Genomic DNA, 19,118 nt, shown 5'->3' on the forward strand with positions numbered 1-19,118 from the left:
CTTTCGTTTTTTAAAAGAAATTTTGATGTAAACGAAACATCGAAGATCACATTTGATAAAATCTGTTTGTGATATTTGATTAGAACTTAGAATAAAACTCATTCGTAACATCACAGAATATTTAGCGAAATTTTTGTAATGATGGGTTTCTGTTCCAGTTTTAGATGGCACTTGAGCAGCATTTGCCGGAAGTATTATTTCGTGTCTGTTAAGGTTTTAATGGAATTTAGGCCACTTTTCTAAAATGGCATTAGGTTAGCAAGTTGGACTGTAGTCAGTACCTTAATTCCATCCCATCCTTACCGAATGCTGCAAGTAGGATAGTGGGGCGTCGGAAAAATTCGAATCCTTTGTAATAAGAGTTACCTACATAATTTTTTGTTGATATTAGTAAGAAGTTGAGTAGATGAATTTATTTTCACTTACACTTATATTTGACAGTTTTGAAGAAATTGAATTAAACGAGACGACGTTGATTGTAAGAACAATACAATGAATTTGCAATGTAGGAGTGTAGTAAACTTAAATGGAAAAGAAACCAATCATCAGTTGAACCAATTGCATCATAAAAAAATTAAGAAAGGCGACATTTTGATCACAAAATATGTAATAGTGAGGATGTAATGCGTGTTCTGATATATTCATACGTACGTATAGTTATATGTCGTCTTGTAACCTTCAGTTTCTTAGCACACACAAACAATGCAAACACAGAGAAGGAAAGACAGTGGCCATCTTGCTCGGCCCGCTGGTGGCGGTCTTGCGACTGAACACCGATAAACTCCAAGCCCGAATGCCAATACGTCGTGAAGCCCAAATAAGCTGTACTTACAATGTACCGATACCATGACTCCCAAATATGCCGCTGAGAAGAATAGATCCATGCCAATTAGTAGTGTCCTGTGACAATTGTTTCTTAGAAGAAAACATTTCGACTTTGTTACATTGCTTTAGTTTAATGTTATTGAGGAACGTATTATAATAAATGATGTTTCAAAATTCGCAATCTTGCAAGAGTCGAGAAGTAATCAGGTGGTTTCCATAGATGAAAGAATGTGTACACCGACACATGTTATTAGTTTCACTGTTACGAGAAACTAAGCCTAGCCTGGGAGAACAAAATAACAACTCAACAATAGAAACTAATAACGATGATAATCTTCGAGGAGGGAACTTGATCAGCAAGAAATTTTCGTAGAACTACACAATATGAAAGACAAAATAATTGTTCGGTAAAGAAATTTGATAATTAGCTTAAGTTTGGTGATGAGCTCGTCCAGAGCGCGGCACATTTGGGATCAGCTCGCGGTGGAGCAGTCGCAGGCTGCGTCACGCGGCCGCGCACGCCTCGCTAACACCAACGCAACATCTAACGGACACGGCGGCGCGGCACTTCTCATGCGGGCGCTCGCACTCCTCACACCACGCGCTTCATACCACCACGGACTGCAACATTTGGTTTCTGGAGACACTGCTATCGGGTTTGAATATGCCAGATTTTTATGATTATTAAAGTTCAGAGGCCTGTTACAGATTAGTCAAGATGGATATTAAGCAATAGAACTGAAGTTAGATGCATTTTTTAATGTTGGATATGAAAAAATACTGATATTGACTTAGAAATTCGAAATATTTAAATGTTATTGAACTTGAATTTTGGAAAGTTTTAGTAGCATAAATGATAATGTTGTTCATGGGATATGAAGGGAAACAATTTTAAGGTTCTGACTAGCAGAGTCTAATGGTCTCAACATTGAATATTTCCTGAAGTATAGACGAAGCAAGTGAATCTAGTGGTCGTCTCCAGAAACCATTGTTAATTAAGAGTACTTTATTATCTGGTATGAAGGCAGTGCGTGAGGTTTGTGGGCGCGGGCCGACGCCGGCCGGACACCGAGACGTGCAGATGACGGGGCCCGCGCTGCATACATCATCCAGTTCACCTTTGGCGGCGCACCGGGACGGGTGCGAGCCGCCTGTGGTGCCGCCGTCGTGCCGCCTTACTGCCGAGATGAGCAAGATGGCCGCCGTGCGCGCCGCACCTGCGCGCGACGCCGACACCGCCACCCCCGCGCGCCGCGACGCACGCCGCGACCCCGCTCCGCCGCCCCCGCCCCCGCCGTCCTCCAGCGTGCCCGACGTGCAGCCGCTGCGCGACGACGCGCGGGACGACGCACGCGTCGCGCTCAGCGTGCCGCCTGCTCCCACACATACAATCCATCAACACCACTCAACCGATGATACTGATCACTATATTTGTATTAATATGTTCGTGTTACCAGTGTCGTTGAGCGAGTAGAGACAGGGCGGGGTGAGGCGCGCGTCCGCCAGGTGCGTGGGATGGTAGCGCGCCTTAGTGTAGAGGTGCAGCACCATGCACAGCAGCCCGGCCAGCACGAAGATGCCCGACGCTACGCCCAGCAGCGTCGGCATGTCCGCCGTCAGCAGCACCATGTCTAAAAGAGAACTTGATGAGTTAGCAATACAAAAAATGATAGTAGATCCAATTTTCCGTTCCCAATTCATATTTATTTTCTGTAGAAGCCGGCAGTACCTCCATAAGTCTTTGGCATTGTATTTGTTTCTGTACGTTAGGTATTACCTACTTAACGTCAACTAAACTGTTTACTCATTTATGGACATAAATATAAACAATTCTTGAGAAATCTAAAGTTCACCAGAAGACTTTTTGGCAATAATCTTAAAGCCAGATTGTCAAATCCACTGGCATTAGAAGCCGTGTTGGGAGTTTACTGCTGATTCATTGGGTGTATATTGCAACGTATGCAACGTTGCGGTATACCTAGAAGCTGCTTTCATTCCAGCAACTATTTCTTCTGTCAAAATTCTGCTTATCCTTGTTCCGTAGTGCCGTTCCTAAGATCAGTTGTTCCGAGCGAACCCCCAGTCTGGCCCCCTTGCTTAAGTTAGTTCTGACCTGCTGAGAAGATGTCGTGGCTGATTCAGATGTGCTGGACGTGTTATATACAATGCAGTTATACAATTAAATGTAGTAAGTACCTTCAGTACAGAAGACCCGCTGCGTGGGCCGTGTATGCGAGGTGCTGTGATAGCCAGGCTCGCACTGGCAGTACGCGTTGTGGTTGACTTGTACGCAGGAGGAGTGCGCGTCGAACGCACGACAAGTCTGGCGGTAGAAACACTGCTCACCCAATTTCTTTGCTGAAAGCAGATTTAACGAATGAATGAAGGGACGTTTATCTAAATATTTTCTATGGAAGTACGTCAAAGTAATCCACTCCACCTGATGTAACCTGGTAAGTAGAGTGGGGTTTTTACAGAATTATGACTGGCAAGAGATGGTTGTACCTCGTCAGCCGATACAATTATGTCAGAGACTTAGTATGACTCACAGCCAAACAGACGTCAAGCCTTTATACGCGAAGGGGTAGGCAGGGTAGGCTTCCAGGTCACCCACTTTCGTCAAGTGTGTTCTGTTCCGTGATGTGATGGGGGCGAGTCATTCGTGATAGCGGACACAAATGCAGACTCCGGGCTGATACGAACAGAAAACCCAATATCACTTTGCTCGACCCGAGATTCGAATACGGGACCTGAGAGCGGTATTTTACCAGGCATGCAACATATCTACGCGATCTTCATATTAATAAATATCATAATAATACGTACGTTTAGCGCAGCCCTTGGCGATGCCGAGCGCGACGGAGTGCTTTGGGTCACACTCGCAGGTGGAGGTGGTGGGGTCGCAGTACACGTGCAGCAGCTTGGGGTTGCACGTGAACTCGCATGGGGAGCCCAGATATCTGCCCCTCTCTGGAACATTAAAGGTTAAAATTAGGATCTTCATACTTTACGGCTTTATCAGGGTTTGGAACAAACCGGCATAAATGACGACTAGCGAGGGGTTATGAGATTTTTTTTCTTTGAATGAGATGAGCTTGCTGTTTGCCTGATGGTAAGCGATACGACCGCCCATAAACAGTAGAAACATCATCCAACACTTTGAATTATAAAGTATTGTTTGGTATTCCACTGCGCTCGTCATCCTGAGACATGAGCCGTTAAGTCTTATTATGTCCAGTAGTTACACTGTCTACAATGTTCTTCAAACCGGAACACAACGGTGACTACACACTGCTGCTTGGCGGCAGAAATAGACATGGCGATGGTACCTACCCAGGCGGACTCTCACATATGAGAGACCTACCACCTGTAGAGATGTAATGGAGTCACGTTGCCATGCTCATATAAAAAATATACATAATTAATCTGATATCACTTCTATCAGCCACGTTGGATCGAGTTTTAATTCACAGCATATAGCATGCTATCCTGCATCATGTCGAAAGGCAAAGTCAAAAATGTCCCATATACTAGAATACAATATCCTTTAACGTGAATAGAACTATGCATACTGCGGCAAAACGATTTGGTGACTTCCCCATCATCGAACTAAAAAAAGTACCTACATCAAACTAACAAAATATTCCTGAGTTCGATTTTATATTTATTTGAAGTAGTCATCGAAAATACTTGTAATAGAAATTCCTTTGTACAGAACTTTTTAAATACGTGGAAATGTGACTTAATTGGTTTCCATTAAACTGAACTGATTGACAGTATTGGAGTTTCGAGGTGAAGTGAATTTGGTTTAATTGTTTATTTTTAAGGGATTTAAAAGTTTTACTAATATTTTTTTCTGCTTGTAGTTGTTGGCAATCCACTATAGTACTTTTGTGCCGACATTTTTGACTACATAAAACAAAACCATGGGATCAATTCCCAGCAGCATTTGTGGACAAATGCGACCTTGCGACTTTCAAAATAAGGGCATATTTCCACCTAAAAGGCAACGTATCTCTATTCCCCTAGTATTGCAGATGTTCATGGGCAGCGGTGATCACTTACCATCGGGGGAACCATATACTCGTATAACATAAAATAAGCCTTGTCCGTTAACATCTATTCCCTGAAAATATATAGCGCTTTGAGGTTTAAAGTAATTTATTATGAGTGAAAATCTACTGGAAATATTTATATTTTAACGTTTAAAATAAGAAATTTAAGTTGATTTGTAACAAAATCTCTGATATCCAAACATCAGAGACAAACTTACCTCATTAATAGTTTGTTTGGAAAACTCTAATTTGTTTTTTTCTATCAAAAATCTTCCATGAAGTATTAATTACAAACAAAATATTGTCAGCCTTAAAATAAAATTAATAATTTTATTGAAGGTCCCTTGAAAACCTTTTTGCTATCGAACGTTGTCAACATTTTATTATATACTTGGAACAATTATTTTTTTTGCTGCAATTGTTTTTACTAAGTATTTATTAAACATTTTTGTTATAGACAAGGTATTGCTCCTAGCTCATTTCATGAAAAGTCATTCCCGAAATAAATCTCCTGCTATGTACCTATTTACCAGAATAAAAAGAAGTTACTCCAAGACATTGTATATTAGTGCCAATTTCCACCCAAAACCGTTTCTGCGTCTACTCAAATATGATAATATCGTCACGAACTTATATTACTAAAATAAAAATGGTATCAGCATAGCTTGACCCTAAAAATAACAACCCTGTTTCAAGGGCGCTACTTTTGCTTTTTCGTTTATCTGTAACGTTGTCAGTACAAGACATTAGCCCCAATTTTTGCCATAGCACAGTGAGGTTTTTCATTTTCGTGGCCCGGCTCTAACAGTACACATTTAATACATGTAACTTAGTTTTTAGCTAATAATGACTACACTCCCGCCACTTTGGCCCACATTCTATTGTACTAAACATTAACAAAGTTAGCTGTTGGGCCGGACGCGGTCTCCATTTAAAAACTGAATACACAGCGAGTTGTACAATAAAATGTTCTTTGTAGTCGGATGCGAGGGTGTCACGCCGCGGAAACCAGCGAAGCGATTGAGGACGCTACGAACTACATTATCTATGGATATTCGCTTTTCTCTATCTTTGTTTTTATTTTAAATTTGTTTTTGTATCTGTTAGTGTAGAGTTGAAATTAGAATACCGAGCCTGCATACAAGCCACGTGTTCACTTTTAAATTTAAAATTATATAAAAAAATTGGTGAATTCCGGGGAATACATGAGTTCATAATCAAAACACAATTTTTCTAATGGTATAAATAAATAGGTTAATAAAAAGTTTATTGTTAAGTGTTAAATTCAGACTCTATCAAAAAATTACATCATAAAGAACTTTGTCTCAAAACACTTAGTATACCTACAATTTGGCTTCCAACGATTTCTGCAACTACAATAATGTATACCTTAACACAAAGCATTAGGACACAATGCCAAGTGGCATGTGGTAAGCGCCAGATGCCATAGGCGCAGATGTTGCAGTGGTTAGGGCCAGTGACAGCTGAACATAACGTTCGACCTCGACGTAAAAGCTTCTCCATTTTACATTGAGATTTTTTGTTGCATTGTTAATACTGTTTACAAAAGTTCCTTAGAATTTATAGCCGTTACATTTATAGATGTATTGCGGCTATGAATAACGGTCCTGGTGAGGGTTCTCAGGTACTAAAAAAATACGTATATGTGCATATTTCGTGGTATTCCAAGTTACAGTACAGCCTAATTTGGGTGCGCCTACAAATATGTTATTTTTGTTTTTAATAATTTGCTTTTAATTAACCATTGAAATTATAAACAAAACTTGGTTATTTACAATAAAAAAATGAAAGTAACTACCAAAATCGCTATCTATAGAGTGTATGCATACAAATTGGCTAATAGTTATTGTTTAAATTGAATTTTATTTTAGTCTCAAACGGTCTATTGATGTGTCCGACGTAATCATTTTTATATTCATGGCATTAAATTATTCAGTCATTATGCTTTTATCTCCGAAGGGATAGGCAGAGGTACAACCAAGGCAAACACATTTCGTCATGTGTGTTCTGTCTCATTATGTCATAACGGGCGAGCATATCGAGATTAAATCATAAATAGTGTAATATTTCGCTACAATAAATAATAGGTAATTATTTTTTTGTCTCCGCAACGTAACGTGTGGCGCCATATACACTTTAAGATTGAAAGTGAGGATTTAATAATTATAATTAATGAATAGAACCAAAAAGGGCTCACTTGCATTGTTATAAAATAGACTGTGATATAACTCGAATAGCATCTAGATTTGCGATACAAAATAATGATGACAAATATATCGTTTTGTAATCAATGATTCCAAGTTTCATTGTCATTTTATCATTCATCAATGTAAAAACGTTGTATGCATGACCTTTCAGCAGCAATTAGTAAATATTGGGTACACTGAGCCATTACGCACTAACGGACACACGTGACAATTTTATAAAGTGTAATAGGCCCCTGTTGGAAAGTTTATAGCAACAATATTGTTATTATATATGCTATTATTTTTGTAAAGGTGTTAGGGTATCTTGATATTTTTTGAATCATATAACTATTCTCAACTAAATAAAATATCTTTAAGCTATTATGAAACTTAACATCTAATGTCTAAAGCCAGATCACGCAGTGTCTTATTATTAAAAAAGTTGCATGTATGTAGCTAACCATTAGGCGAGCGCCATCTGTCGTTATTTAGGTGTAAAATAAAATACATTTTTTATTACTATTTTGAATATAGATAATAATCTGCCATTGACAGGTGGGGACAAGTCTGTCAACTCGCCTGTCAAATCCTCGCTCATGCTATCCATGTGCGAAGGTTACGTGGATCCAATTAGCCTTTGTGGGTGAAAATTAAAAGGTGAAATGTAGACAACAGCGCTGCGGTACTAATTGTTACTTTTATGTGGTTTCACCTTCGAATATAATGAAGATGGTAATGAGAATTGTTACATTGTTTTGTTTTATCTTAACAAGCTTACGCCCTTTCTTTAGAAGGTCAAGTAGAACCACTGCAGATATAAGTTCGACAAAGTGTGCTTTGATTGCATTTCTCTTTACCCTTTTATGGTGAAAGCCATGAATTTATAAGGAAATATAATCGAGGTTGCGACCAATATTGATTATATCCAAAAGTTTTTTAATAAACTTGTTTTATTTTATCGTTTGCATAGGATCTTATTGTTTTTCTTACTTCAGAAATCGATGTTATCTGTACAAGGGTAGCAGTACGGCGATAATATCAGGCACAAACTGAATGGATATCCCGGGGTTTTGAAATAAGGCATGCTGTAAATCAATTACTTATTTGATTTGTTACTTAAAAACTACAAGTTAAGTCCTAATACAGTAATTAAAAGGACATTGTGTTTCTAATATGTGTTTAAGATCGCACACATTTCTTGTATTTACTAAGATTATCATAAAAATTACTATTTAATATGAATCGACATTGTCTCTGCTTTACGTAAAGTTTACAGAGATTCTAAATTGTTGACAAGTGCTAGTTGGATTCGCGCACTGAGGGTTCTATACAAAATACCATTATTGTATTATTTAATAACATATTTACGGTTTTCCCATTTTTCCTTACACGTCAGTAAGACACTGCTTCATGCCAAATTTCATGATTATACGTCAACGGAAAGTACTTATAGATTTTGATTTCCTTGTCAAATTGTCATTTTTTTTCGAAAATATGCAACATAAATGGTCATATCTTTTGACCGCGTTGGTATCTAAGTTTGATTTTTTCACAGATGTTCAACTTGATAAATCTACCTATATCTCTATCTCTACGCGTTATTAAAAAAAGGGGTTTTGACAGACAGACAGGACAATAAGTTTTCTTATAGATTTCCTTTTGAGGTACGAAGCCCTAAAAAACTATGTAGTAATTGCTATTCTGCGGCATGAAGCGGGTTTCTTTACTGAGAGGGTTAAAGCCTTACTCCACCACGCTGGACTTGTCCCGTTAGCAAATTTAACGAGCTTAAAAATTCGTATATAAAGTCCTGATTAGCAAAGTCTACGAGTTTGGAAATGCGTATATACAATAGTTGGGTATGCACTCTCACGATGTTTAATACTTCAAACCGTGTATTTCTGTTGTATTTCTGAAAATGAACGACAGCTCCCTCTATCATAAACGCTCTCTTCTATATCTACGTATTCATTAAGCCTTCTTCAGTAAAACATGCGCCCTTTGCCCAGACACCTCATCAACAGAGAGGCTAAAACGCACTGTATTACAAAGCACTACAGCTCACATTACGGAATGAACGCCCCGCAGGTAATTTTCGTGGAAGACAAGAAATTCCTTATATTACAAAGTATTGTTCGTAGGTCTGTTTGCGAAATTCAAGATGCTCTTAAGAACGCTTTTCGTATGGCATGAGATCTTTGCTTTATTTTATGGTACTGCTGATTCAGGTTATTTTAGTTTTCACGTTGTGGTTATTGTTGGGTTGTGAACCGTGAGTTTTGTGCTTGATTCCTGGGTCGGGCAATTATTAATAGTAGTGAGCTTTTCGATTAGAAATCATACTAGTGGTAAGTAATGTATGTAGAGTTAAGGTATAAATGTGCAGTCTGAAAATTTGTTCCTGTGTAAATGACAAAGCTATGACGAGTTAATCCTGCTTAAATTATGGAAATAACACGTAGTAAGTAAATACTATGAAGATCTGTCGTAATACTAAATGTGCGTCATTTAAAAGGAATGACAATTATACAGTAAAAACTATTAAGTTGTTAGAACACTTAGTAACTTTTGAATAAGATTACCTTTTTAACGGATACAATTTATGACATCGTACTTTTATGTCTGCTGCTACTGCTTTTATGTATGATGCGATCATTTTATTTTTGAGTTTAAAAAACTAGTGGTGTACATTGTTCCTAAAATGTTTACAGGAGAAGGAATCTTTTATTATATACGGATATATGGGCGTAAGTATATAATACCAAGAGAGAGGTAATCAAAAGCCCAGGTGAAAAATCGGCCTTTCGGCCCAGTGTTTACATCATGATCAAACTTTTTGGTTGGTTATGTTAGTTATATGGGATAGTGGATCTAAAATAAAAGAACATCACAGATCCCTTAGTCTCAGGGGACCTGGTGTATAGCACTAGCTAGCCATGCGGTAGCTACAACCTAGACTGGTTAGGGTATAAAAGAATACTCCCAGTTTTAAAAACAGACGTCCTCGAGGTTGATAGCGGGATGCTAAAGTTGGTTAGCACGATACCAAGGCAGGATTAAAGTTCTACACGCTTACTACCATACCACTATGGGAAAGAAATAAATTACAAACATTCTAGTTGCTCCTCTGCCCACCCTTTCAGGAACAACGGCGTGAGCATGACGAAAAACAAAGACATCACCGAATCCTATAAAGATGATCCGAACAATAAACATTTAGCATCCTCTTACAGAAAAAGGAAAATTTGTTCGCATTCCAGTCCCTTTACCGCTTAGCGTATAAATTCGATTTCCCGTCTGCAGTCACGTATAAAATTGTGTGTTCCTTTATAAATCTATTTGGTTTTGTTCTTCGTAAATCGTATTTGCTTAGAAATACGCTGCAGGTTGTGTTGTCTAAATTTAAGGGGTAGATTCAGTAGTGTAAGGTGAAAATTTTCAAAAGGTTACCCGAGGCAAAATGCCGTAGTTAACATATCGCGGGCAATTTAAGAGCAAACAAAAACTAAGACAAATGTAACTAAACCCAAATGGGCATCCGGTAGGAATCGTGTTGTATAGACGCTTCGCCACTAATATCTGTGTCTTATATTCTTCAGGCTGATGAGAAGTGGTGGCTTTTATGTTACGTTTTGTATATGGGAAACGGCAGTTTTATTCTTTGCGTGTCATACTTAATTACCATGCACTGAATATATGCGTCCTTTTTTCCTAATTTGTCCTCTTCGAAAGTAGAAACCGCACTCAAATCTTCTGAGGGTGCAAAATTATAGATTGTGTAGATTTTTTAGTATCAAAGGATAATACGTCGCTCATCTTTCGTAAATAAATTAGAAGGAAGCACAGTTGCTATTCTGTTTAAATAACGGTAACACCTCGTTCAGATATATTTACTTGATAAATCTTGCTAGTTAGGTATGTTTACTCAAAATCTCCCACATATCCACAGTTCCAGACCGCTGTGGCAAGGTATTTTGCGTATTCAATCTTTTGTATGTTTTTTTAGAACAGGTAGTCAAACAAGCAGGTGGGCGTTATCCACCGCTCATGAACACCCACACATAGAAGGAATTGAAATACTGGTGAGGTGGAGAGAATTTATTGATAGCCAGCAATCAAGAACCACAATTTCTATTTTTAGAAATGTTCCTTTCAGTTAACCACCGAAAATCATACAAACTTTTGTTTTACCTATTACAGTAATAGCCCAAATTGCAGTTAATACCTCTCGTTACTGGCATGGCAGAAATGGCCGGTATAATAGCGTCGGCATATTTGGCTGGTGGCCAAGTGCCAGGCGCCTGCCAAATACGCGCCAAACCCAGCCCTGCCGCCTGGCATTCATTATTTATTTTTGAGCCTAAGTGATTCACTTTCGCTTGTAAAAATTCTGGAAAACACTGCAGTTTCGGTGCATTTTTTCATGGCCGCAACATTTAGCTCTTTTAGAAATTCTTACTGCGAAATTTGTTATAGAATTATTATATAATACTAGTTTTTACTACTGCTTGTATAGAAATGGCTTTGCTTGTGCTCTATATCTTCAAGTCGGACACAACAGTGCTTACACTGCTTGACGAGGAAACAGACAGCGATTCCTAAACAGACTCGACATACCAACATTAACTTGTTTAAACGAAACCCCAGAACATTCGGTTACATTTCATAAAATGTACGTTTATTATTCACGTGGGCGGTATTCTGTCATATGCAGTAATCGCCGGAGCCAGGGCCGGAGTGAGCAAATGGGTCAAGGCGGCGAGCGCCCTGAGCGACGATTTCCGTTCTGTGAACACCTTAGTCGATATTAGAATGGCGATTCATAGCTAAATGTGGTTTAGCTTCGCTTATGTTTATACTGTATGTAGTCTCTAGGTCAGCGTGATAAACTAACACCTAAGACCTTTTAGTAGTAAAGGAGGTCCGTGCCCAGCAGTGGGACAGTATATACTATAGGTCTGATATTAATTATATACTGGTAAATCAATTTAGTCCATTTTAAGAGAATTTGTTTCACAAGCTTTCTATTTATGTAGGTCGCTGAAGATAAATAATTGTATAAAGTTATCCTCGAGGTACTGCTCGTAAAAGTCTGTTGCCGGATATAAAATGCAGCCTAAAGCCTTAGCAGATAATGTAGGATTGTATTAGAGAACGAATTTGTAGAATCTGATCAGTAAGTCCCGGAAATTACCTCCTTCAGTGAAATTAAGAAACTTTTCTCGTTTTTTATTTTAGTAGGTCTAGGTCTTTTAAATGACCTTATTGGTTTAGTGGTAGTTTACTTAAGGTCTGTAACCGTTGTGTTAGTACAATTACTTGGTCAGATACAATATTTTTTAGAATTTGGATCCAAAAAATATATGAAATAATTTGGATTTGAATTTGCTGTTACTATAATAATAAAGGTAAATGTCACGCATCACATAATGGGACAGAAATATAATCGACGAGTAAATGCTGTAGTTTAACCTCTACCTGTCCATTAATGTTACAAACGCTTAGGTTAAGTTTTATATTAAATTACTGCATTTCCAAATACTCTGTTCTAAACTTTAACTACCTACATAAAATAAAAAACTTGATTTCATATCTGTTACAACACACTTTTCATAAAACATTTAGAAACGAGTTAACATTTCGGAAATAAAAAAAAATACCATCGTCAAATATTTGGAGCGAGGTCTACTTAATTTTCTCGGAATTTTGGTAGGCCCGACGTTCAAAGAATAATATTATGTATGCGTATATCACTTCGTACCTCCTTTTATCTCAGTACGTGGGCATAAAATCATTTTCCTTGGCTCAAGACGGGTAATCAACAAATCTTATTAAGCTTTATATTACAGTATAATTGGAAGGTAATATTTATTTCGTTTCGGTTACTTCTTCTTGACTATGATGTAATTTGCGCCGATTTTAGTTATGTAATCTTGACTTTATTTCCTATGGTCTAGTGGATGTCTGAATGGGCCATGGACCCGGTAGTTCTAAGATAGGGACCTTCTTTGAACATTTCTTTGATCCCAAGATTTCTGGTCGGGCAAGTCTTTATGTGGAACACAATTTGCGTGGGTCTGAATCTTCTAGAGAGTATTGAAGTCATATATGCGGTCGTAAAACACTACCATCTTCATAATGTAACATGCTTATAAACTTTGAACTTTCGTGTCCAAATCGGAAATGGATTCCAGTTGAAAGATTTTTTAGGATTTGAAAGCACGGAGAGCTTTTGAAATTAATGCTTTTCGTGAAATTGTAACTGTCATTTGCAACAGCGGTCTCATACGTAGTATTGGGTACTGTTACGCGTGTCGCGTCCATGCGGAAGATTCGGTTAGCGGTATTCATGTTGCACCAGCTATCACTGAAAAGCGATAGCCATGGCTATTGTATTAGGGTTTAGAATTCTGCGTTGCAAACTGAAGGTAACAGTTTAATTATTTAGAGTTCCTAATAAAGGTAAAGTCATGTAGCCAGGAGTCAAAATTGCCTTTTATGATGGGATTTTTAGTATTTTCATATTTTCATGTATTTATCAGGACACTGACTGCGTATTATACGTTGCCTGGAAATAAGAGTTAATGCAGTTGATGTTTTGTAGGGCTAAAGGGTACTTAATGCTTCTAAAATTATGTTTGTATCCTAATGGACTTTACAAACAGACCTCTGGATCTATCTTAAGTTTTCTAACATTATTTTACCGGAGTTAGATTTCTTAGACAAGACGTACGTTGAGCAGGTAGCCGATCGATAAACCAAACAATATTTACAGCGTAAAAACATGTTGCGTCGACCCCTCTGTGGTACCTCTCTAGCCTTGCAAATATAGACAATACAGCCTACCTAAGTGGAGTGGGGTCCAATAGAATGTCGGCTGACAAGAGATGATTACCCCTTGGCAGTCGGTACAATTATACCGGCCCGTTAGAACCGGACATACACAGGCTGATCTTGGAACGCGTTACACTTACGTGGGCCACTATGGTGGATTTTAACACCTTGTATACTAGTGGATATCCGAGTGGATATAAAATATATCCTACCATCAGCAAAAGCGCATTGCATGTGTTCATACCATGAGTCGGTATTATTTCCGACTATTATTGTAGACATTCTTTGTTTCGCAACGCAGTGAAGTTGGATACAGTATCAAATTGGGATCAACCTGTGTATATCCGGACTCAATCAGGCCGGCAATTGTGTCAAATGGTTAGGCATAATCCTCGTTCGTCAGTAGATAGTCTATCTGGTCCCCATTTCGTATACCATCAGCGTATTATCACTTGAGACCGTATAAAAATGATTAGTCTTGGATGCCGTTGTTTGGCTTTTTTAGGTGAGGAAAATCTCAGGACGTAGAAATGCATCCGTAGAAAAATAATTATAAGGCGATTGAGGGTTTGTATAGTTATTTGGATGTTTGTTACAAATTCTGTAAACAGCTCAATAGATTTGGATGAAGTTTGGCACACAAAACAGGTTCTGGATTAACGCACACTGTTCTTATTTCGAAAAAGTTACATAATAACATTCACAAAACAGACTGAACACAGAAATCGACATTAACACGATTTTAAAGCATTAGTATTCGGCCCGAGTCGATAGCTTATCTGGGGTTGATGTAATTTGGGTTTCCGATTCCCATGCTAGGGTGGCCATGTTTGGAACGAAGGACAGACACATATTTATTTATTTATTGCAGTCTATTAACACTTATGCAAAACCAATAACATCACTTAATTGTTACGACATTTTCATCACAATAATCAAGTTTTTAGACATAAACACACTGAAAATTATTTATTATTTATTATTTATTCCTTATTTCACGAGCCTATAAATGAACTGCTCTAAACTTTTTTTGTTTTTTTTCTTCTTACTTTATCATGTACTGTAGTCTTTACCCTACACTGATTGAAAAGAGCAACACCAGAGTTTCTTGCCCGTTCTTCTCTGGTGAAAACTGCTTTCCGAACTGGTGGTAGAGTTAATATTGACGGAATCTAAATAATGTATAACATTTTACAGATTCAAATAAATCATTTCATTTCATTTAAAAAAGGCGTTTCTTAGTAATGATGATTGTTTGTAGCGGTATTTTTTATGGTAGAGTCAGTCTTAAGTCCGTTTTGCCTAAAGAATGAGATAGGCGGCATCACAAGAATATTTATAACAAAAATCGACGACAACCAACAATTTTGCTGAGTTTTTTTTGTAATTGCCATTCTCCTAATAAATAACTTTCATGCACAATATTTTATATAGAGGTTACGCACCATGCATTGATAACGTAAATTTAATTGTCACCAGATCCAATTGCTCGTTTGACGATCTTAGTTTCAAAAACTGCAGAGCTGGTCACCCTAACTTGAATTTCGCTGCAAAAATTACGCCGGCCCGCAGAGATTTACGTTTGTCCAATTTGTTCACATAATATATTTCGTATACGTGGAGGGTGAATCTTTTTAGACTTCTAGAATGCCATGTCTATGGTCTCGTGTGGTTATATTTATGACGTAGATTCAATTCCCAAGTTCAGCAATCGAAATTAATCCGTGTTTTGATGACATTCCGATGACAATCCTTTCTTTCTTTTCAATTACAGTTTAGTTAGTCTGATTGTGCTTGTTTGAGGATAATACTTTCCGCTGCATTCTACATCATCTTCATTCTTAAAAAAAAAATGAATATTACATATTTATAAATTATATTTCGTTTCAAGTCTGAAACCATAAAATTACTTGTAATGTTTTTATGTATGAATACAAATACTAAATTATTATTCTGCAGACGTTTAGATATTTTAGTAATTTTCACAGTAAGTAATCGATTTATTTTTGATTCAATTTTTATTTAATTAAAATCCACGCTTAAACATTAATTACCTCATCTCACCCTGTATAACAAACGTATATTGTTCTGAGGCTGGAAGCGTTAATGTGTCATTCAAAGACAATGCACACCTTGCCGGTGCCAGAATGACGTTCAATCCGTATTGTGTTCGTACAAATGAGCTATAGATGAAATATGTATTGACGATGTCTTGAATTAAATTATATAAATGATTTCTTTTTTTATTCCGTTGTCTCTTATATCTATTCCATGGTTGTCTGTAAGAGATTGCCTTGTGCGATAAGACCGCCCTTTGTACTTTTTGCTCTTTTCTTGTACTATTATTTTTGTCTCTGGTGTACAATGAAGTATAATAAATAAATTACTTATGCTTACGCGAATGTGAGACATTGTAACCCCGTGACTATAAAGGCTGTAACATTCTAAACGTCAGAAGAAAATTATAATATAAAAATCGAGATAAAATCCGATAAATAGTTCTATTGAAATTATACATGCATTTTTTATCTTGCAAAATTAATTTACCAAATAACTTTCACGTAGGCGGAGCCACGGGCAACACATAGGAACAAAGAATGAAACTTTTATTACTCTTAGTTATTTTAAATGTAAAATGAAACAGTGAAAAACAAATACAAAAATGTATTTACCTATTTGGTGACATATTTTAAACATTTTAGAACATAAAGTTGTATTTCCAATATTATAGTTGGAACAAGGTCGCATGTTCAACACATTGACCCATTTTCAGACTATTTTTCTTGATCCAATACGAATGGTAACTTGTTTTTATAATTTGTTTCTCTAAAACAGCTTAGAGTATTTCCAGTATTCTATATTTGGAACTATCAATATTTGTCGGTATAGCTTATTAGATTACTAGATTTCCTCATTGATTTTGGATTTTTAAAGGTACTGAGTGTTAGGAAACAAATAGTGAAATAGAGATTGAAATAAGACTATTTTTGGGATTTCCTCGCGGTTCATTATATTATGATTTTCTCCGACGTTTAGAAGACTGCAACCTTCTCGGTTCCCCCCGTGACCATGAAAGCTGCAAAATTTTTATTTAATGTCTTATATTCGCGTGAAATTTGGAAATCATAGTATAACAGACGTTTTTTACCTTTGGGTTCGGTTTCATTTAAGATGGAAAATATGTTCCTCATTCTGCCAATAGAAGCGGTGTTTGGGAAAGCGATCTAACAAATATCCTGCTAACAAACATATAAAAAATTTACTAAATCCTAATTTATTTAAAACCCGTAGCCCGTTCTACCACTTCTACGTAGGTTCTACGTACATCTTCTACGTACCATTACTTACTTACATATCTAGGTTGTTCCTTAAGATTGGAATTCGTGCTTGATCAGGCATCAAAGAGATTTCTCGTACATAGACGGAACCTAATCACACGGCTTCCTTTTTTAGTAATTTTATTTTTATTATGTAAACGGGAAAGTGCGTCACCTGGTGGTAAGTAATTCCTACAACCCGTAACCATATGGTTAGTTGCATACATGATTATTATGGTAGCTTGGGTTATCGGTGGATATTACTTAACATAATATGCTTATTTGTTGGCCGTCATATAATCCAAATTAATAACTCACTGTTGGGATCTTCTACCACTAAAAGTAACCCTTAACCCATCATACTATCAAAGGGCGGCTTACAACAATATAACTTCGCAGTTCAGTGAATTATTTTAGGATTATCGGTAACAAATATCAAGAAATTGAGCAGTGACGTCAGGAGCCCATTATGCATTATTGGTCATCTGTTTGTTTGGAATCTTGGAGGATCGCCAGCGCGGCTTTATATGAATAATGATTCCATTCCGCCCAATGGCTATTATGTTAAATCCGCCATACATCTTGAAATTTGTCCGAAAATGCATTTATTGATTTAGTTCCGATTGCCTTGTCTTACTTTATGGTAGTTTGAAATCTTCTTTATGACCATCCAGGAATATTGAGACGGCTGCATTTAATTTTGGTTGTGGTAAAGTCTGTGCTATATTAGTTTTGTACTGAAGCGGCAATGTGTTTCTACTGGGTATAATAAGTACAATAAGTATAATCTTTACTATTATATAAATCTGAAGAGATTGTTTTTTTAAACACGCAAATCTTTAAGGCTACTCCGATTTTGCGATTTTTTACCAGAGCAAATTTTTACTTGAGATTCGTTGCTCTCTATTGTATTTATCGTCCCTTATTGCATTAGCATATTATAGTTTTGTATTACCAAAAAAAATAGGGTATGCAGAGAAGGTAAAATGTTATAAATATACAGTCAGAATTTTTGTTTATAATAAATGTAATTAACAAAGATTATATGAAGTGTAATTTTTTATATAAGTCCTGCATAAATTATGGATACAACACGTAGTAAGTAACAAATACTATGTAGATGATACGTCAGTTTGAGGTTCATCAATGAATACTAAATGTGCATAAGAGATGATAATTTAATGCATGACAGTAACAAATACTTACAATTATCAAGTTGTATGAATTGACTAATGGACGCTAGAAAACTAACATTATTAATAATCGTAACTTCTAACCATTTCCGTTTTTTAGGGATAGTTAGTTATGTCAAACATCGTATTTTTTATGTCAAATATATGTTTAGATTATGATTGTAAATTAAAAAGTAGTAATGTATACTGACTAATTTAAAGCGAGTTACTATATCAAATATTTGATCCCTAATCCAGTCATGAACAAATATTTTTTTATACAACGATTTTGGCCTATGAATGATCCCAATATTGTTATTTATTACTTAAGAAAAGAATTAAATTTGGTTTTTTTTTTTTTTTTTTAAATTATTATTTTATTTTTATGCAGTTTAGTTTAGTCAAGTTAATAAAAAACAAATAACATTATGTGATGTCATAGTCAACATATAACTTATATATTTGTACGCTGACGCTACAGCAAAACATAGTGAACAAATTATGTATTTCTATAACACATGTAAACTGCTTACAAATAAATAATTTGATTTGATTTTACAAATCAACGACGAGATGAGCAAGCTCGTCTGATTTACTGCTACTGTTTAAGTGATACCTTAAACAGTAGCATTACCACCAAGTCCAACACTGAATTACAGAGCATTGCACTTAGCTCGTCACCCCATACAAAAACATGGAGCAGAAAAT

At 36.7% G+C, this 19,118-nt stretch overlaps 1 protein-coding gene across 1 annotated transcript in view; it reads right to left on the reverse strand.

Moving 5' to 3' along the window:
- The window catches only part of LOC115446295, a 40,124-nt gene that overhangs the window by 3,544 nt on the left and 17,462 nt on the right, over positions 1-19,118 (reverse strand). Inside the window, exons 3-6 of the mRNA XM_037440692.1 lie at positions 3,652-3,795; positions 3,022-3,183; positions 2,280-2,456; positions 1,944-2,198 (exon numbers count right to left, since the gene is read on the reverse strand). Of these exons, the coding sequence (XP_037296589.1) occupies positions 1,944-2,198; positions 2,280-2,456; positions 3,022-3,183; positions 3,652-3,795 (738 nt within the window). The remainder of the gene's footprint in view (positions 1-1,943; positions 2,199-2,279; positions 2,457-3,021; positions 3,184-3,651; positions 3,796-19,118) is intronic.

Source organism: Manduca sexta, chromosome 20 (assembly GCF_014839805.1).
Source record: "Manduca sexta isolate Smith_Timp_Sample1 chromosome 20, JHU_Msex_v1.0, whole genome shotgun sequence".
Taxonomy (NCBI): domain Eukaryota; kingdom Metazoa; phylum Arthropoda; class Insecta; order Lepidoptera; family Sphingidae; genus Manduca; species Manduca sexta.